Consider the following 21,485-nt stretch of genomic DNA (forward strand, 5'->3'; position numbering starts at 1 on the left):
ATGTACCAGAGAAGATATATTTTCAACAGTAAATGACTTCTTTAATAAAAACAATGTTTTATGGAAAAACTGTGTAAGTATAAGCACTGATGGAGCAGCTGCTTTGACTGGAATGAAAAAGGGATTCTGGGGTACAGTTACAGAGATAGCACCACACGTGAAATTCATTCACTGCATCATTCATAGGCAAGCTATTGCAGCAAAGAAGTTGGAGCCAGAAGTGTACAAAGTGCTACAGGATGTTATCAATGTGGTTAATTTTATAAAAACAAGACCTTTAAATAGTAGAATCTTTACAATACTTGGTAATGAGATGGGGAGTGACCTTGAAAATCTTTTGTACCACACAAAGGTTCGCTGGTTATCTCGTGGCAAAGTGCTTATTAGAGTTGTCGAACTTAAATATGAGTTACGCATTTTTCTTTTACAAAAGGACAAGTGTTCCAAATTTGCTGACCTTTTCTGTGATGACAAGTGGCTGTCAGTAGCATGCTACCTAACAGATATTTAAAAAAAAATAAACACACTCAATCTGTCCCTTTAAGGTAAAGGTGACGTTTTAACAATGAGTGAGAAAGTAACTGCTTTTCGAAAGAAACTCGTGCTATGGAGAGAGCATTTTGAAAACAGATGTTTGCAAATGTTTTCATCGTTATGTGATTTTGTTGCCAAAAACGATGTAAGTGTGTCACCTATAACAACTGTCATATCTGCACACTTAAAAAACTTGGAAACAGAATTTTCTAACCTGTTTAAAAATCTTCCAAATGAAGAGTTTCAGTGGGTTTTGAACCCATTTGTTAAAAATATAAAAATGCAACACCACCTGATTTGTTTGCAAGAACAACTGATTGACATCAGGGAAGACAGAAATTTACTAGCCGAATTTCAACAAAAACCAAATTTCAACAATTATTTGCATAATTGGTGGATGGGATTGAAAAATGAGTTATCATGATTTAGTAAGCGCAGTCAACGATGCACTTCTTCCATTTGGATCTACGTATCTTTGTGAGGTATCTTTTTCAGCTGTGACAGCCATTAAAGCCAAGTATCAAAACAAACTGAACTTAGAACCAGACCTTCGAATCACTGTCACACAGTATTAAACCAAGATTTAAAAAAATAATAAAGCATATTCAATCACATTGCTCTCACTAAAACAATTATTATTAATAACATTTTTTTAATGAGCGCAAAAAGGGTTTTTGTACTGTTAATAACATAAAAAAATATATATTGCTTATTTCATCTTTTTCTCATCCTTTTTTAATTTCTATTTTTGTGTATGTTTAATAATGTACATAATATATTAGTACAGTAGTACATGTGTATAATTTATAAATAAATAAATATACCTATATTGGGGGTGCATGCTCAAAAATTTTTTACTGATAGGGGTGCACCATCAAAAAAGTTTGGACACCACTGCTTTAAAGCACGGGGAGCTGGACCAGGTTGGGGAGCCGTGGCCGGGGGGTGGGGGGGCAGGGCAGGGCCTGGGGAGCAGGCATGGGATGGGGCCTGGCAGGGGTCCTCCCATGGTCCCCTCCCCATTCTCCCAGCCCCCGCTCCCCACCCCTACTTACCACCTTGGAGTCAGCTGCAGCTCGTGGCTGCAGCCACATGGGTGACTGCCTGTATCATCAAAGCTCTCCAAATCTTTTCTGAAGATTCAGAGAGCTTTGCATCAATTCAGACCTTTTCATCGGTCCCTGATTTGATTCAGAGATTCGCCCATCGTATCGGGCTAAATCTCCTCCAGATCAAATCACCACCTGAAGCTTTGCATAGCCCTAGTAAACAACCACTATACCCTGGGGCTCTGCTTACCTGGAGTGGTCAGGAAGCAGTGAACCACTCTTTTTCCTTATACAACTCTGATCCAGTTAGTCTGTAACTGCTTCTTACTAAGGAGTCCAAGACTCCAAACCCCTGGGACTTCATGAACCAGTCAGGCTGTGACCAGTTGACATCTACCCCTCAAAATAGCTCCATTAATTTCTCTTAATCTCACCCTTCCATCTCATTTGAGATGTGTAACTCTGCCTATATACAGGTTTGATCATGTAATCTACTATACAAGTTCTAAAATATGTGTGCCCTTATTTGGTAGGCAGGTTCAAAAGACGTTCTGTGCCTATTCCCTGATTTGTGTCCTAAAAAAATAAATGAAAGGACTAAGGAGGGCCAAATCTTTATGTCACTAGACCTGCCTCCCCAATTTTTTTCCTGGAAAACAGGTGCATGGGAGTTGCCAGGCAGTCAGAGCTCACTGTGACCTAACCAGGACCAGCAATAGGGTGGCTCACAAGATTTGTTTACTTGTTTCTCTGCTTTTTAAAGGGGGACAGTCAGGAGAGACTCCAGACTGAGAGGGCTTTCTCACTAAGATTGGTAAATCCTCACTAGTAAAAACAGATGAAGCTGTGTTAGTCTGAAGTCCTGTAGGAGGCAGGGTGGATTTGCACCCAAGAGCAAGCACGAGAGAGAACTATATGCACTGAGGTTCGTCTTACGTTATACGAGTGTCTGACTTTTACTAGTGTGATCTAGAGCTGAAACCCTAGAGTAGTTACTGCTCAGAGCAGCAGTGGCAAACCCCAAATGATGGCTATTCTGAGGCCCTGGAGACCCTGGCTGTGCTTCCCAGATGGTGCCAGGCAGCTCACCTTGGTAGTTACCCCTGAGCAGCTCAGTGGCAATACCAGGGATCCCAGTGGCACTTTCAGGGAAGTGGCAAGCCATTCACTTTACCCAGCACTACAATGGGTGACTCACCTCCACCCCTTTGGCTGGGCACATAGCAACTCCCAAAGGAAGAGTTTTCAAATAAAGACTGCAACTGAAAAAACCCAGGATGTTGGACACTTTATTTAATATTTTAAAGTGTTTAACACTTGGGATAATTAATTGTTACAAAATTGCTTGCGAGTGTGGAAGTTGTTCTTTCAGGACTCCTACTAAAGGTTGATTTTCCCAGTTTCTGGGTGAGTGCTTGACACAACCCCCTCCCCCAGTTTGGACCCAACCCTCATTATAGCCCCAGGACCTGGCTAGAGGGTTACAGACAGAAAGAGGAAGAAAAGGGCCAGACTACCCTGGGGCCTGAGAGAAATGCCCCAGGTCAAGGACATGCACAGATGGCAACATGGCTTCCCTGGCGAGATGCCATTTCTGCATTAGGCCTTGGAGACAGGTGGCTCACATCTCTTTTCCACGGCAGTTTATTTACCCCACTGTGCATGGGGCAGGGGCTCACTGCTGTGCACAGCTGCGCGTGCCCCGCGCCAAGGCTGGCAATGCGAGAGCGACGGCCACGATCCAGGCCCGTGCCACCCAGCCTCAGCAGCTCAGGCCCAGAGACCCATGAGGCCAGAGCCCGATCCGGTAGCTGCGCGGCCCCTGAGCCGCAGCCAGGCGGGACGGGGCTGCCAGCCCCCAACGCTGGCACAGCAGCAGTAGGAGAGGCGGGTGCTTCCGAAGAGCTGCGCGGCCCTGCAGACGCGCGAAGCCGCCGAGCGCGGGGGCCGGCCTCGGTCCGCCTCTCCGCGCCCGCAGCCAATCCCCGCGCGCCCCGGGAGGGAGGACGGGCTAGATGACGCCAGCGTGTCCAGCCAATGCGGGGAAAGAGTAGTGGGGACGTGTGGCAGCTCGCTTGTCTTCCGCTTCCGGTGGGCGCGCGGGACGGCTTGGGTTGCGCGTGGCCGGCAGCGCGATGCCGCTGCACAGGCATCCGCCGCGTCTGTGGGAGGCGCTGAAGCTGACGCAGGGGATCTACGCCCGGCTGCCGCCGCATTACCTGCGCCAGCTGCGGGACCCCACCCCGCCCGCGCCCGTGCACTGGCGCCCGCTGGGCCTCGCGTTCCGGCGGAACCCGCGCACGGGGCTGCGCGAGCGCGTGCAGGACGTGCCCATCCCCGTCTACTACCCGCCCGCGTCCCAGCGCGGCCTGTGGGGCGGGGAGGGCTGGGTCTGCGGCTACCGCTACTCCGGCGACGACAAGGTGAGCGCGGGCCTGGCGCGGCTCCTCCCAGCGCCCGCTGCGCCCCTGGCCTCAGGCGCGGGTCCCGGCAGCGCGACCCGGCTTTGTCGCTCCTGCCGCTCGCTGTCCTGCAGACCTGCTCCCCTTGCGATGGTGCCTGGAGACTCCCCAGGGCATGTCCCTGAGAAGGGAAGCCGGGCGGGTGTTTCCCGAGACATGCAGGATCGGGCCCCAGCCCCGGGAACGGCTGGAGAGTGTGGGCGTCTTGGACTCTGCTGTCTCCTACCGCAGCTGAAACATCCGCAGAAACTCCGCTCCTCTTGGGGGCCACAGATGTCTTTACCATTTACTGTGCCGCAAGCACCCACGTCTGCTTGCTTCCCCCCCAGTGCTGCCCTACAATTTGTTATGGCAGCACAAAGTTGCCTGTTTGCACCCTAAGTTGTTTTGCTTTGCCAGTAGCAGCAGTTGTCTTGGGTGAGATTTTTGGTGTGCTTGTGCTAACATCCTCCCACAGCTCTGGTCTGCCATGGCTCTTGCCAGGTAGAGTCTTTCAAACCCTTAGAAATAACACTTCCCCCCACCTTGTGCAGGCAGGTAACAGAGACCTCAACATGTGTTCAGGGGCTATGGTAGCCAAATTGTAATCAAAAGACAGCAACAGAGGAAGAGAGATGAAATATTAAGCCTTAGCAAAAGTGAGACTTATTATGGAGTCATCGCAGTGAGTGCTCAGTGAGCACTAAGGCAGTGACAATAATGACAGATTTTGCCATCAGGAGGTTAGAAAAGGGTCTTTGTGAATAAAATGTACAAAGCAACGACTTTTAATCTGAAGCAGCATCTGGAAGTGGGACAGTGAAATCAGTTCTTGTCAGTTTCACAATAGTGCCCTAGGAATAATATTCTTGGTGTGAGCAGCAAGTAGGGCGACGTTGGTACCCTTTCTCCTTGGCTCTTCCTGTGATGCATTGTAATGCATTGTTGCATTGATGCATTGTTTTATCATGGGCCGTCTCAGAAAGGATGTAGCTGAATTTCAGAAGGCTAACCAAAATGATCAGGGGTATGGAGCAGCAGCCATACCAAGGGAAGCTAAAAAGGCTGGGACTCTTCAGTTTGGAAAAGAGAATGCTGGAATAAGGGGCACTCACCAAAATTACCAGGAAACAGCCTTAAACCTAACAAGAGAGCTTTGCTGTTGGATTTTTTTTTTTATACAGCACAGTTAATTTGTGGAACCTAGGAGGCTGTAGAGGCAGATTGTCTTATCTTATACCAAGTCATGGATGATAAATCTATTAATAGCTGTTAAATGGAACAGTCAAGGATGTATCCTCTGGCATATCTAAAACAAGGATGGTGGATACCAGGAAAAATAATAGGCAGGGGATAGATCACTCTAGATCAGCAGTTCCCAGTCTGGTACGTGTACCACCAGTGGTATGCAGACAACCTGTCAGTGGTATGTGTTAACAGATTTATTATAATTACTGTATATGACGAAAGTTTGCTTGTGGTACTTAAGGTTGTATCGTTTTAAATTGGCGGTGCGCAATCTGTCAGAGTGTGGGAACCACTGCTCTAGATTATACCCAGTTGATATCCTCTCCCTCTTGCCACAGTTAGAGAGAGGGTTCTGGACCATTAATCTCAACCACTATTGCACTACTCGTGGAGAACCATTTACTGAGTTTTGGCAAGCTGTTGAGGGCCGCAAGGGTAGCCCCACCCTTTGACAGATGTCCCACCCCCTGCTCACCATCTGGGGACCAGAAGTCCCACCCCCTAACCCCTGACCTTTGCCAGCAGAAGCCCCTCCTCTTGCCCCTGGAAGTACTCCTGTCAGCAAGGGGGTTTGCCATTTTGGAACCAGAAAAATACCAAATTATATTCTAAAAATCAAACCTCTACTACAACGTTCATGAATTTGATTTCAAAAAATATTTTTGTCCTGATTTACATGCGTTTGTGTAGTGTACGTAGAAGTGATTGTATAATAGCTTAAAATGAAGTCTTACTCTTGTATATTGTGGGGGGGTATGGGTGGGTGGGTATAGGTTTGTTATAGGGTGTGGGGGAGGGTGTAGGCATGTCTGGGGGTTTGTGGCATTGGCAGGGCATGGGTGTGTGTATGTGGGGTGGGGAAGCATGTGGGTGTGTATGTGTGTGGTGTGGGTGGGTAAGGGGTTTGTGGGGGGTTGTAAGTGTCGGGGGAGGGTTGCTGGGGTGTGGTGGGACTTGACGTATGGAGGAGGAGGGTTTGCCCACTGCCCTCCCATTGCAGGCAGAGCCCCCACTATTGCTCCTCCAAGCCTGGGTGCTGTGCTCTTCGCCTCGGGGCAGTAGCATGGACCCTGTGCTTCTGCTCACCACCATTCTTCCCCCCCCCCCATACCCCCCTCCAGCTCACTGCTTTGACACCACATCCCAGCTACACGGCAGAGGCTGCAGGACACAGCAGGAGCCGGAGCTAGCCTGTACTGCATGGAGCCAGCCAAAAGTTGTGGGGGCCAGGCCAGCTTTTGCCAAGTCCTGTGGCCCAGCATTGCAGCTGAGAATCACGTGGTGCCAGAGCAGCAGGCACTGGCAGGCAGGAAGGCAGGAGCAGGCAAGGGGGTATGGCAGTGAGCAGGCACGTGGAGGGCAGCAACAGCTGGCCTGGAGTGTGGAGCCAGTGCTGGTGGGGGCTGAGGGCAGGGTGGCAGGAGCTCAGGACCCAGACTGGCCGGGGCTTTATGGAGCCAGGCTGGGCTGTGCCATCAAGGGAAGGGAAGAGCTGACCCAGTTCCATAGAGCCCTTGCCAGCCAGTGCCCAGTGCTCCTGCTGCCTTGCCCTGGGTCCCCACCAGTGCTGGCCCTGGTGTAACAGGGCAGTCCCTATGTTCCCACCCAGCTGTGGCTCTGCGCCTGCTCACTGCCACACCCACTTCCGCCATTTCCCCGCTTTCCTGCCCCCCATAGCTGCTGCTCTAGCACCACATTTCCCGGCTGCAGTGCTGGCATCACAGGACTCGGAAGGAGCTGGCCCAGCCCTAAGGACTGGGGTGATTGCCTGCGGTCCTCCCCTGGCTCCCTGTCCCCCTCCCCCATCTGAATTTCCCTGTCTGGTGGAGGGAGGTGGGAAGAGGCTTCTGGCTTGGGGGGAGGGTGGTTGCACTTGGGAGGGCCTTGCTGGTGCAGCTGCCAGGTCCTGCCACCTCCTGCTTCCTACTGCCCCTGTTGTCTTGTCGTCTTTGACAGGTAGCCAGGGGCAGATAAATACTAATTTTCTAAAATGTTTAGTGTCCCCACGGGGTGGACACAGTGGCCTGGCGTTACTGCTGTATTTTGCCCACCCGTGCTGTATAGCCAAACCATGTGCTTCCACCTTTTGGCAGTACAACAGTAGAGTTATTGGTAGAGGTATTTAGTATCTATTAGAGGTGCACCAATACTTCGGTCTGATATTGGATTGACAACAATATGAAGAAAATTGACTATATTGGAAATTGGCCTGATGTGGTCAATAAATGCTTGCGCAAGTGCGTAGCTGCTGCGCAGCGTGTAGGCAGAGAGGACCACAGCTTGGAGAGCTGCATCCAGCTGGTGAGTCTTTTGTGGTGTAAGGGGAGGGGGGAGGAAAGGGTCATTGGAGGAGGCAGATCAAGGCCCCCATGGTGAGGGAGAGAGTAGGGCTGAGGTAGGGCAGGGCGCAGGATGGAGCTGCAGCTCGTCCGGGGTGCACAGAGGGGCAGGGGTGGCTCCTGCTGTTGCTTGCACCTGGGGAGAGCATGAGGGGGAGGGGGAGTTGTATGCCCCTGGATCTGCACAGGGCAGGCTGCAGCTGCAGGCTCGGGCTGGGGCTGCGTTGGACTCTTCCCAGCACATTTGGAGGGGGGTTTGGGGGGGTGGCTGCAGCCCCCTCATAGCCCCTCTCCCAGCACTGCTACTGTCTGCCCCGAGCACAGCTCAGCCCTCACTGGGAAGATCCCAGCTCTCCCCCAGGCCCCAGCCCATGGCTGCAGCCTGCCCAATGCAGATCTGGGAGCACATGCCTGCCCCCATGTCCTCCTGGGCTCTGTGCAGCAGTGGGAGCCACCGCCTCCCTCCCTGCACCCCCCAGATGAGCTGTGGCTCCGTCCCGTGCCCCACCCCACCCCACCCCACCCTGGCTGTGCAGCACCTGCCCCAGCTCTACTCCCTCCCTCACCATGGCAGCCTTGATCTGTACCCCCCCTCACCCCTTCCCTCCCCTCTCCCCTTCCACCACAACAAACTTACCAGCTGCATGCAGCTCTTTAAGCTGCGGGGCTGCGTATTGGAAATCGGATTTGTATCAGCCACTATGCCTCCTTAAAAATCAGCTTTTGGTATCAGCCCCCAAAATCTCTATTGGTGCACCCCTAGTATCTATTCTGATTTGTACAGCATTTTCAAAATCACCTCTGAAACTCAGCTCATGGAGTCTAGAATTGATGGCACACCGACCAGAATGAGCCCAGCTCAATCCCTGCGTGAGATTCCAGGGCTGCCAGCTAGAACAAATACCGTTTTTTAAAGTTACTTGTTAACTTAGGAAATCCCAGAACCATGCTGACCCAGCACCGACAAACTCCATTTTGAAATTCTGTCAATTCTACATTGGCTTTTCAGAGCATCAGAGAATTTTCTTGCTCAGATTGCATCTGCCAAATTCTACTGTCCTCAACATGACATGTTTTTGGCTGGCTCTTCCATACCTTCCCACCGCTGGGGATTTTTCCTGAAATTGGTGGTGTGCTTCCTGCCAAAAGTTTTAACAGGGTTTTGTCGGTCTGTACATAGTCTCTTGCTGAGTATGACAACTTTGCCCACAATGGATGTATTTACTACAATTTTGTTTGTCTCCATTAGCTTTCCAACAGACTAATGAAGATTTGGAAGCCACAGCTGTTTGAACGGGAGTTCTACAGTGAGATCCTTGACAGGAAATTAACCATTACAGTCACAATGAGAACACTGGACTTGATTGATGCGGCCTATGGATTTGATTTCTACATTCTCAAGGTAAATTCATGCGTTTTCCTAACTCAGTTAAGCACTAGTGTAGGCATCTGAACTTGGCCCATCTGAGGCCCACTTCTGCCCCTTGCTATCACAGGACTCCATTCATATTGCATAAGTGGAGATGTCTGTAGACACCGTATTGTTTAAGTTAAATAAACTTAAAGGGCTCAGGCTGTAATGTTCCACTCTGATCTCAGCAGGCTTGTGTAAATATTATGTAGTAGGGTTAGAGGAATTGGAACTCTTGGTAGAAGTGATATTGTTTATTAGAGCAACTAGATATTTGCAAAAAAAGTCTTTATTTGCAAGCTTTCAGGCAAACTCACCCTTCTTCAGGTACAGGAGAATGCAAGGATTGTAAAAGCTGAAGGTGTAAGATCTGGTTCATTTTGTGCATGTTAGGCTCAGATATAAGTTGGAGCAGGTCTTCTCTAGCATTTTACAACACGTTCAGCTCTCCTATGAAATACAGTTTTTCTTCCACCTAGGAGAAATTTTACAACACTTGCATTCTCCTATCTGTGCCTGAAGAAAGGTGAGTGTTAAGTTTAATATAGATCTAAAATGTTATTTAAAACCATAGGGGCATCAACAACCTCTGTGGACAGATTATTCTTCTGCAGAGTCATCAAGCAGTCTGAAGCACAGAAACAGAGAAGTGCCATACTGTGTCAGACCCGAGGTCCATCTAGGTTGGTATCCTGCATCTCAGTAGTAGACAGTAGATTCTGATGGAAAGAGTATTAAAGCAGGGCATTTTCAGAATAACTCCGTCTCTGTCCTTCCTCCCCCTATAGCTTCTGGCATTCAGCATTTTCCCTTTGCCTACTTTTTAAATTTTCTTCCTGGTCATCACCACACTATTGCTTATATAAAATGAAAATTAACAATAGATGGTAGAAGGAGGACTGATGTTTTCAGAGAATTTGGTCTGTTGAAGACCTCCATCCATCAGCACAAAATGATTGAACTTGATTCTTCCAGACTTCAAAGGCTGATATGTGCTCAAAGCTGGGGATGGATTTAAAACGAACAATGCTGCTACGGCTTGCACGGAAGGATCCTAATCTGCATCCAAGTGATCCAACCAGAAGAGAAGCTATTTATAACAAGTACCGCGTATGTAGTCTACTTATAATCCATTCTCTTTTCCGTATGTCTACCAAAGCTTGTCCCTTCTTAAGTCACAATGGGGTGGACACTTAGAGAGAAATTAAGAAGAAAAGAAGTTCCTTATTTGGCCAGGAAAAAATTTGTGGGGTCTGCATTGTGGCAGGAAGCCACCTTTGTTTCTCCCCAAAATCTGTGCTCAGTGACGATTTGATTAGGATGGGCCCAGCAGAGGAGACACACCTTTACCCTATCTCTTTAGGTAACCTGAGACAGATACATTCCTGAGGGAGGGGGGAAACCTGTTCCCTTTGCCTACATGACTAGTATCAGCTACCTGAGTGAGGGGCATCTACCTTGTGGGCTAGAGCCTGCCCAGCAACTAGTGATGTATTTCAAATTGGTTGGCTGACAGCCAACAGGTGCTGGCCTCCATTGGACCAAGTGAATGAGGTCACAGTGACTATATAGGTTAAGACTGCCCAGGAAGGGGGAGCAGCAGCCATGCAGGAGACTCAGACTCAGAGAGGCACTTTACCATCTGAAACTGGCTCTCTCCCCTATAACTCATGAGCTAGGAATGGCCTGCCTCCAGAGGGAATCTCCAACACCCTCTGGATGATGCTTGTGAGTAAGCTACTTGAGATCTGGTTAGATATATAGCTGGCAGTAACTCAGATGCATGTTCAAAAGGCTACCTCAGCCAGACTTGTTTTGCCCTATGGGATTTCTATGATATTGTTCTATCTTGTACCCTATTCTCACCCTCCCCCCTGTAATCAATAAAGTTCTCCTTTGTGACCGGTGTAGGAGACTTATTGAAGGGTGGGTCTAAATTATGCCTAAGAGGCCCCTTACGTCTACGGACTAAGAGGGACTTTCCTTTTTGGCCCCCGACTTGGGGAAGTGCCCCAAGTACTTGTACTGGGTTGAGTACTCATTGGACTATTAGGCCTGTGTTTCCCTGCGGACACAGGGCTGAGAGAGTCCCTTCTGGGGGTGGTGGCAGCTTACGTTACCCCCAGACTAGTGAGTGTGCTCTAGGAAGTGGGTCAGCCGGACGCGAGGCACCCCTAGGAAAGCACTGGGAGCCTGGAAGGTGGTCAGCTGCAGTGAGGTGGGTGGCTCAACACAGGAGCGCCCCCTGCTGGCCCGCCACATGCATTCTGACTGCATCCCCAAGCACTTGGAAGGGCATAGTCTCTCCTTTTTGATGATATGCATTGCTGATCAGCTGGCTTAAAATGATCACTCTGACTTGGTCTCTGTGTCATTTTAATGGCAGCTGAGCAGATGCTGCACCCTTTCCTTGGGTATATGTAAATCTTGCTAGTACTTAGTGCTGTCCAGGTTTTGGAGATGCACCTCTTGATGGCCATCAGCAAAGAGTTAATATTAACATAACTAGTTCCCAAAGCTGGCCCAAGATACAGAAACTGACCAAGAAAAAGCCGTGCTAATTTGTATGCTTAAAAGAGCAAAGACATGTTTGGTAAATGGAAAAAAACTAAATTGGGAGAACTAGACTTCTTTGCCAATCACCAGAAGTAGAAGGTGCATATGACAAGCATCTAATTTTTTTTTGACTACTCTTCTATTCTTAATAGCTCACTACAGTTGCCCAACACGATTCCACTTAGTGTTTTGCCATGTTAGTCAGTAGCAGAGTTTGTATTATTAGGGTCTTCCTTTTTTTACCAAGGAATTTGTGATCCCAGAAGAGGAGGCTGAATGGGTTGGGCTAAGTTTGGAAGAAGCTGTAGAAAAACAGAGGCTTCTTGAGAAGAAGGTAAGTCCTAAACACAAATTAGTCATGTGAGAGCACTGTGGTGCCCCCCTCATTCTTCTTTTTGAAACGTGCAGTTGGTGCATATTCAACTACTTTAGCTTGTGTAGTGCTGTTGATACGCTGACAGGGGGAGGCTGTTATAAAAGGTCAGCTGAGAGCAGCTTGGTGCACAGACAATACTTGCAAGAAGTTAGCTCAGTGAGAATGACCTCCCATGAGTTTTCAGTATTTGCTCCTCAACTCTCAGATCCAGATCCTGGACATCTAGAAATCCTTATATAGAACTGTTAGCCCTAGCTGAATGTGTGTGGCTAGATCAGTTCTGTGGCCTTGCTTCCTTCTAGAGACATTCTTCACTACAGTCTCCTATCCATGACACAAGGATCAGTATGGGCTTCCTCAGCTAGTTCTGCAGGGTGCTCTGGATTCAGGAATTTGAATTCTTTTCTGGCCCATGTGATGGTCAGTCAGCTTCCTTCAGTGTCACTACAAGGATGGAATGGCTATGACATGATTGCTCACAAATAACTAGAGGGGGTTGCATGCTTTAAGCTGAGCCGTACGGACAGGAAGAACACTGTTAAGCTTGCTTAGTGATGTTGGAACAGCAGCAGGGGGCACTAGAGATTCTTCTGCCTACAGCAGCTCTGTATGGATAGGTTGTGAAAGAAGGGGTAATGGGGACCAAACTGCTTCATTCACCTTTTTAATTCCACAGCACTTCTATATTCCTTCAGGTCCCTGCTGCTTGCCTATATCTAACCTCTGGTGTCTGCCCCTCCCTTTAACACCACCACCACTTCCAGTCTCTCCACTTGCAATTACCTCTTCTCTCTCCAGACTGGGGAGAGTTCTCATGCCCAGCATGGGATTGCTTTTGGGTAGGCCTGTTGTACGGTTACTACTCTTTTTCTTCCGGGGAGAATATTGCTCAGGGTGTGAACCTGTGAAACTGTTGGAATGCAACCAAGGTGAGATGCACAACGGCTTGTACTGTAAAATGTCAGTGGGTGCTACCAACTTGGTTCTCTGATCTGTAGGCAGAAACAGCTGGAGCAAGCTGATGGCTCTGCTAAGTAGATGCCAGGGTTTTGTGTTCCTACCTTCCCACATCCAGCTTTCTGATTTTTCTTCCAAATAAATATGGCTCAGCTATGCCCAAAACATTCCCTGCACTTTTGGAACTGATCAGCATGCAAAAGTTTTCATGTTGCATTAAACCGGTCCAAACCAGTCCAAACCGGTTTAAACTTATTGGTATAAGTTGAGCATTGCTTTTCTTAGCCAACAAAACAATTGTTTCCCCTGTCCCACCAGTGGTTATTTGATCCTCTGTTTTCCTGCAGCCCTGAGTGACTACATGCAGACTGAAACTATCTTTATTTGCCTAATATGTTCCACTGTTCACTGTCAAAATGGCATAGTGGTGTCTGCATTTTACCCAATCCTTTCTTCCTTCTGCTCAGCTTTGATTATTTTTATTAACCAATTCTACCCTATCTCTTTCAGGACTCCATCCCCCTCTTTAAAGTGTATACAGAAGAACTGGTTCAGCAGCTAAGAGAACAGAATGATTCTGAAGTGAAAAGATCTTAGCCAGGATCAGCTCCCTGTTGCAGCTTGGAGCTTGGAAGCCTTTTGCAACTGTTAGTCTCAGCATGTCTCTTAGTCTCCCTAGTCACACTCATCATGGAGGGTGAGCTGCTGCAAAAGAGCACGATCCAAGGATCACTTATTGGTAAAGAAAGCAAAACGAAACTTGAATTCAACAAGTGAGTTATCCCTGTTGGCGAAGGACAGAACTTCTTGCCTGTGGTGTCCTGTCACACTCTCTTTGCCCATCACCAGAAGTAGTGTCTAATGTGGTACCTTCTGCCTTGCGGAATTCCTCTTGCTGCTTGAACTCGGAGCTAATCCAGATACTGTGAACTGGATTTAGGGTGCACAGTGAGTTGTGCATCTGCAAGATTTCAATAAATATCTCCGCATCTGATACCGTTATTGCTGACTGCTTTTATTTGGTCTGTGTGTCACAGAACATAAGCTTTACTACAGGTCTCTAGCCACCTCATCCACCTTGAGTACACTGAAGACTAGTGTGTGACAAGGGTACATATCTGCCAGAGGAAGCACTGTGTTCTTTTGTAGCTGTGTTAAAGCTGCCCCATAGTTTAAGTTGCATTTTAGAGTCCTGATGTAAAGGTTTAAATTTATTTATGAAAATCTCAGAGACATGTCTAATACACAAGCACTATTTGAACTGGTCAGAGTGGGTTTGCTGAAAACTATATTGATGTTGAAAGAACAGTAAGTTTTAAAAATCACCTTGTTCTTTGAATTGTCTCCTTTGCTGTCCAACTTAACATGAATACTGATTTTAGCAGTGTTATATTACAGGTTTACTCCCAACACATGGAATGTGTGATAGGCCCACATAGTTTCTAGGGTCAGAAGGGACCTGAGCAGATCATCTAGTCCAGCCCCCTGCCATGGCAGGAAAGACTACTGGGGTCAAACGACCTCATCAAGGTGTACATCTAGCTTCTTAAAGACCCCCAGGGTAGGAGCCAGCACCACTTCTCTTGGAAGTTGGTTCCAGATCCTAGCTGCCCTGACCGTGAAGTAGTGCCTCCTGATATCTAGCCTAAATCTACCCTCTGCCAGCTTGTGACTGTTATTCACTATAGCTGCTGTGATATCATAAAATGTTCAGGGTTTAGAATAGCGGGTGGTTGGGTGGGTGTTTGTTGCTGCCTGGTTCAAAAAAGGGAGGAAGGAGGACCCAGGAAACTATAGGCCAGTTAGTCTTACCTCAATCCTGGATAAGCTTTTTGAGAGAATTATCCTGGTGCATGTCCATGAGGGACCCGCAGGGGAGGTTAGGCTTAGGGGCAACCAACATGGGTTCATTAGAGGCAGGTCCTGTCAGACCAACCTGGTGGCCTTCTACAACCACGGCACCAAACCCTTAGATGCAGGGATAGCAGTGGCCATAGTCTTTGGCCTTTCAGAAGCCTTTCGACACTGTTTCTCAACCCGTTCTGATTAAAAAACTAGAGGACTGTGATGTCAACACCTACACAGTGAAATGACTTAGTAACTGGCTGGAGGGTCACACCCAAAGAGTGGTACTGGATGGGTCATTTTTGACCTGGAGGGATGTGGGCAGTGGGGTCCCCCAGGGCTCGGTCCTTGGACACACTGTTCAACAGTGATGTCCTGTTCAACATCTTCATCAGTGACTTGGATGAGGGGGTTAAAAGCACCCTGTTCAAATTTGCTGATGACACTAAGATGTGGGGGGATGTGGGCATGTTAAAAGGGAGGAATAGGCTGCAATCAGACCTAGACAGGTTACAGGGGTGGGCGGATGAGAACAGGATGGGTTTCAACACTGACAAGTGCAAGGTGCTGCGCCTGGGGAGGAAGAACCAGCAGCATACCTACAGGCTGGGGAACTCCCTTCTCGTCAGTGCAGAGGCAGAAAAGGATCTTGGAGTTATTATTGATGCCAAAATGAACATGGGCCAGCAGTGTGGGGATGCAATCAGGAAGGCCAACGGTACCTTGTCATGCATCCACAGATGCATCTCAAGCAGGTCCAAGGAGGTGATTCTTCCCCTCTATGCAACACTGGTCAGGCCGCAGTTGGAGTGCTGCGTCCAGTTCTGGGCGCCGCACTTCAAGAGGGATGTGGACAGCATGGAGAGGGTCCAGAGGAGGCCACTCGCATGATCAGGGGACAGCAGGGCAGGCCCTATGAGGAGAGGCTACAGGAACCTATTCAGCCTCCACAAGAGAAGGCTGAGAGGGGATCTAGTGGCCTGTTACAAACTAGTCAGAGGGGATCAACAGGCATTGGGGGAGTCCCTGTTCCTCTGAGCACTGCCAGGAGTGACCAGGAATAACGGTCACAAGCTGGCAGAGGGTAGATTCAGATTAGACATCAGGAGGTGCTACTTCACTGTCAGGGCGGCTAGGATCTGAAATCAACTTCCAAGTGAAGTGGTGCTGGCTCTTACCCTGGGGGGGGTCTTTAAGAGGAGCCTAGACGAACACCTTGCTAGGGTCATTTGACCCCAGTACTTTTTCCTGCCATGGCAGAGGGTCAGACTCAATGATCTGCTCAGGTCCCTTCTGACCCTACCAACTATGAAACGATAAAGTGAGCAAAACTCAGGGTTTCATCCATAGATGCTGCTCAAGTAACTCTCAGAATATCATCCTCCTGCTACACTTGGCCACGGTGAGGCTGCAGCTAGAATACTGCTTCCAATTCTGGGCTCCACAATTTAAAAAGGATGTGGAAAAGCTTGAGAAAGTCCAGAGGAGAGCCACGTGCATGATCAGAGGGCAGGAGAAAAGGCTTTATGATGACAGGCTGAGAGCCATGGGACTCTTCAGCCTGGAAAACCTCAGGCTCAGGGGTGACTTAGTAGCTGCCTATAAATATATATGGGGTGTACATCTGGATCTGGGGGAATGCCTGTTCACCAGCGCACCGCAAGGGATGACAAGATCAAACAATCACAAACTCCTCCAAGACTGTTTTAGGCTGGACATAAGGAAAAACTTCTTTACTGTCTGAGCTCCCAAGGCCTGGAATAGACAGCCTCCAGAGGTGGTGCAAGTACCTGCTCTGGAAACTTTTGGACATCTATCTTGCTGAGATCCTTTGACCCTAGCTAACTTCCTGCCCCTGGGGCAGGGAGCTCGACTCGATGATCTTCCAAGGTCCCTTCCAGCCCTAATGTCTATGAAATCTTATACAGACTTGTGTTATATAGACTTATAATTAAGTTTGATTCCTTATTTTGAGAAAGCAGATAGTGCACAGAAGGCAAGTGATCATGCACTCTCTCTGCCTCTTTCCCCATGGCTGGGGGGAATGCCCACCTCCTCATTCAAGATCCTCCCTAGGTCCCTCTATTTCTGTGGCTGGGCCTTCTGGTTTGTGCAAAAGTACCAAATTCTGAGCCTGATGCTACACCAGGAGGAGGGCAAGGCTTTCTTCTCACCCTCCTCCTTGGTTCCTGGCCAGGCCACAAATGCAGCTGAGCCTATTTTCAATAGGACACTACACAGTATAAAGCATATCATTGAGGGGACTCATGTTCATTGAGCAACAGTCCCCTCGCTCAACTGTTGCTGTAAATAAGCATGTAGAGAAATGCACAATGAATGCGTACTAAAGTAAATATGTACATTATTAAGAATGATGAATTATTAAGAATTATGAATTGCCTTTACACATTTTAATATTTGAATTGTTTATGGCCACTAGTACTGTTAGGACATCTCTTCCGTCTACTTGAATTGTTGCACAAATTCTGCAGGTCCATCTTTCCCTCCTCCTGGTTACTGGTCACAGTACTGCTGAGGCTTCTCTTCTGTCTACTATTTGAATTGCAGAAGCTTTCTTCACAGGCTTTGGCCTGAGCATCAGCTCAAGTATGGTAAGAGTTGCACAAGTTCTGCAGATCCATTTAATATTTTTCTAGAATCTCCTTCTTGTTGCTGGCCCAGTTTGCTAATGAGTGTATTATGGAATTGTAATTAGAGGACTGTTGCTGACCACAAAAGTGGAGGTTTTCTTTTTGGTTGCTGGCCAAGACCTCCAACAAATTCCCTCCTGGGGTCCAGGTAGTAGGCCCATGCCTGCAGGCTCTTTGCCCCACTCACCCACCTCTGCCTTACACATCTCTGTTACACCCTTGTAACTTTTGAATCATTGCTGGCCACAAAGGAAACTGAGCTTTCTTCACTGGCTTTGGCCCAAGCAGCAGTTCGAGTAGCACAAGTTCTGCAGGCCCATTTCATATCATTCTTCTCACCCTCCTCCTGACTACTGGCCATGTCCCAAAAAATTCAGACCGGGGTGCATGTCTTCTGACACTCACCCATCACTCTGTCTCCTTAAGGCTTCTGTCTCCTGGAGTTTCTTCTCTGACTTGTGGAAGGAAAGAAGATGTTAAATAAATAAGGATAACAGGAAGTAGTATAACAGAAGAGGGGATTTTCAGTAATACCATGACTCCAGAAAAAACAGGCCTGTGTGAAGTGGCTAGTATTCAGATTTGGATTCAGCCGATTCAGGGATGTTGCAAGGCACTAAGGTGCCTGCTCCTATAAGAGCAGAAACTTCCTGGGGAGAGCGTCCTAAGAGCCAGGCAGAAGCCCACAGGTTCAGGCTACTATGGCAACAGGCCAATGAGTAAATTAGCCTACACTACACCCAGCCAGCTGACTGGGAGAGGCAGGGCCCTGGGCAAATATAAACCCCAAGGCTGGCAGTAGAGTGGTAGTCCTCTGTCTGTAGCTGAGGGGAAAGGCACTTTTGGAGAAGAAGCTCATGAGAGATGCTTGGCAGTTTGTTCTACCCCAGGTAGGGTTAAGGGGCTCTGGGAGCTCACCTGAGACTCTGGCTTGCAAGGCACTTTGTGCTGGGACAAGCTAGATGTTTTAGAGGGATGGAGCACACCTGGATCCGCTTATGTTATAGCCCAGGGGCTCAGATTTTAGTTGCTGTTTGACTGGTGGATTAGGCTGAGGCTACTGGGGAAGAAGGAGGCCTCATTGGGGGACCTGCTACAGTATGGGGACCCTGGTGCCAGTGTGGGGTGCAGACAGGGCTGTGGAAAGCCCAGTGAGAACAAAGGGCCAAGTTAGAGCAAGGCCCAGGAGAGACAACATCAATACCATCTGTGAGGCTTGGGGTATGGTAAAGGAGTGCTTTGGAGCAAATCATCTAGCCAATAAGGCTGAGGATGTCCTGTGAAACATCCATTTTGAAGTGGGACTCCAAGGGGTCCCACAGGGTTCAGGGGGGGTCCAGCAAGACTGTACAGACAATAAGATCAAGGGCAGCCTCCCTATGTTAAAAGTACCAGCAAGCTGTGGTGGGCAAGAAAGAGGGTGCCTGTTTGGCAAGACTGGCACTGTCTAGGAGCCCTAGAGGTATCATGGCCATCCCTGGGGATCCCATTCCATGACAAGGGAATAGTGATTCAATTTGGTGATTCAGATCACTGTCCCAAATCGATTCAGCCAAATCTGATTTGGAGATTCAGCTGCTACCTAATCAGCCAAATCTTCGAATTGCACAGGCCCCAGCCCCAACAATGGCTGCCCCACCTGCCCCAGCTCCTGGCACTCTGGGGGGGGGACACCCACTCACCAGTTCCTGCCTAATGGGGGACAATCCCCATTGCCCCATGCTGCATAGGGGGGGGGTTGCCATGAGCCCCCCATGCCCTCTCCTGCTCTCCCAGCCCACCCCCCATTGCTGCCCCACCCACCCAGCTTCTGGCCCTTTAAAACAAAAACCAAAAAAAGTCTGCACTCACCAGTTCCTGTCTGGCGGTGGGGGGAGATCCCTACTACCCCCGACTTCCATGCTGCTTGGGGGCTCTGCACAAGCCCCTGGAGTCCCTGAGGCTGCTCCAGGAGCTGGTGAGTTCAGGGTTTTGGGGGAGGGGGGTGTACCTGCCTCTGCTCTACAGTCCGTTCCCATGCCACCTTCACCCAGTCTGTGGCTGGTGATCATTTCTAAAAGGCAGTCCTGCACCCTGGTCACCTCTCTTCCTGGTCTGGAGCAGCCTACAGAGCATGGTGCCAGCATGCTGTCATTCTGTTGCTAGAGCCTCTGTCCACCACACCATGGCTGCTCCATCCCTTGGCTCTGGAAGCAATTTCCACTGCTCCAGACTCATTCTGGCCACTCTGCTCACTGCATTGCCCTGCTGCAGTGGCTGTTGCCTGGTCCAGGTCAGTTGTGGCCCTGCTGCCCCACCTTAGCCTGACCAGGTGGCCGTGCCATGCAAACTGCAGCATCTCGGGCCCCCTGCCACCATGCTGCTGTTGTTGTCCAGACCCTGGAAAAGGCATTAACAATGTGCACTTGGATGCCACCACCAGTGCCATCCATGTGGTCCTGGGCCTGCAGCCCCACCACCTCTGGGCCCGCCCAGCCAGGACAGGCAGCTGCACATCATCCAGTCCACCTGGGATGATGAGCAGTGGCTGTAGTTGGATGACTCAGGCCACCTTCCAGGACTTCCCTGACTAGCCCTCCCTGCACCTGGAGCATCAGGGCACCATCCCACACCCAGATGGCCATTGCCCTGCTCAGGCTGGCCACACCTGCCAGCCTACTCTATCAGCCACTTCTTCAGAGTGGGCAAAGTGATTTCTGAGAGAGCCATTCTGGAGGTGTGCAGCATCTTCCAGGATATGCTGGGGCATACCATGCTCCAGGCTCACAACCTGCTGGAGGTGGTCATGGGGTTCCATACCCTGGGCTTCACCCAGTGTATGGGGGCCCTGGATGGGACCCACATCCCTGTCACCTGCCCACCTTGCAGTGATTGCCCCTACTACATTTGGAAGGGCTTCCATTCCATTTTGCTCCAGGCTGTCATCAACCACCATAATACCTTCACCAACATGTGCACCAGCTGAGCAGGTAGTGCCTGTGATGACCATTTGTTTCACAACTCTGCCCTGACAAACTTGGTGGAGAGTGGGTGCTTCATGCCATGGATGCCAGCCCTCTAGCTGGGCACAATGGCAGTCTGGCCCCTCCTCACTGGGGACCCCACCTATCCACTCCTCCCCTGGCTCATGAAGCCTTACACACCAGCTGGACCCCCTACCAGGTGCACTTCAGCTGGTACTGGGGCTGGACTCATGCATGCTGGTGGAGTGCACCTTTTAGCTACCTGAAGAGAGTCTGACACACCTCTACCACCTGCCTCAAGGTTGCTGAGGCCAACATCCCCCAGGGTACTGTTGCAGCCTGTGTGCTGCATAACATTCATGGGGTCCAGAGGAAGGTCTGTAAGGTCTCGGTGCAGGAGGCATAGCAAACAGGGCATCCCTGGCACCAGGAGTCCCAGAAGCTGTGACAGTGGTGGGTTGTCCCATCCCGCCCCCATCAAGGCCCCAGACAAGCTGCTCACCTTCCAACAGGGGCCAGGGCACTGGCTGTGAGAGGTGCTGGTGGACCACTGCCTCCTGCACTCCCCACTGTAGGTTGTCTATATTGCTGGCCATAGACTCCAGCCCCACTGTGCATCCCCAGCACCACACTCACTGCAGACAGTTCTCAAAAAAGCACTTTATTCACTTGTGCAAACTCAGATCCCCATACCCCACTCCCTCCCTAACAACAGAGCCTCTCCCCACAGAGCTCATCCACCACCCACTCTTCCTACCACCAATAAAGCACCCTCTTCCCCCTGAAGACTATGTCAAGTGGAATGTTTCATAGTGTGTGCCTTCCTGGGGATCCATAGGATGGAGGCACCTAGGTGGCAGAGTCCATGCACAGGAACCCAGCACCCCAGCCTCTGGCTGTACGCCTATGGGTGCTCATGCTGCAGCAAGGCTGGCAAGTGGTGGGGGGCTAACCTGGCATAGGCAGCTCCCTCTCCTGCAGCCAGTGGGATAGGCGAACAGACCTATGCATAGTCTTGGTCCTGCTGGAGCCAGCTTCTGCTCCAGGGCTACATGGAGTCAGGGTGAGTGGTGGGGCTGGGCCTAGACAGGAGGGCTGGCTGGTGGGGCACATGG

The 21,485-nt window shown here is 49.6% G+C and overlaps 1 protein-coding gene across 1 annotated transcript; it reads left to right on the plus strand.

The window, feature by feature from the left end:
• Nucleotides 1-3,647: 3,647 nt before the first annotated feature.
• Nucleotides 3,648-13,905, plus strand: MRPL28 (mitochondrial ribosomal protein L28). Its single transcript, XM_090024454.1, has 5 exons — nucleotides 3,648-4,006; nucleotides 8,861-9,013; nucleotides 9,998-10,132; nucleotides 11,826-11,912; nucleotides 13,422-13,905. The coding sequence occupies exons 1-5, from the start codon at nucleotides 3,719-3,721 to the stop codon at nucleotides 13,506-13,508; spliced, it is 750 nt and encodes a 249-aa protein (XP_089880580.1). The 5' UTR covers nucleotides 3,648-3,718; the 3' UTR covers nucleotides 13,509-13,905.
• Nucleotides 13,906-21,485: the final 7,580 nt, after the last annotated feature.

The sequence above is a fragment of the Crocodylus siamensis genome, chromosome 12, assembly GCF_052110815.1.
Source record: "Crocodylus siamensis isolate JL-2025a chromosome 12, ASM5211081v1, whole genome shotgun sequence".
Classification (NCBI taxonomy): domain Eukaryota; kingdom Metazoa; phylum Chordata; order Crocodylia; family Crocodylidae; genus Crocodylus; species Crocodylus siamensis.

Coding starts and splice junctions, on each gene's coding strand:
- MRPL28 (XM_090024454.1), top strand. CDS start 3,719: ATGCCGCTGCACAGGCATCCGCCGCGTCTGTGGGAGGCGCTGAAGCTG. Junction 4,007..8,860: donor GCTACTCCGGCGACGACAAG/GTGAGCGCGGGC, acceptor TGTCTCCATTAG/CTTTCCAACAGACTAATGAA. Junction 9,014..9,997: donor TTGATTTCTACATTCTCAAG/GTAAATTCATGC, acceptor TGATTCTTCCAG/ACTTCAAAGGCTGATATGTG.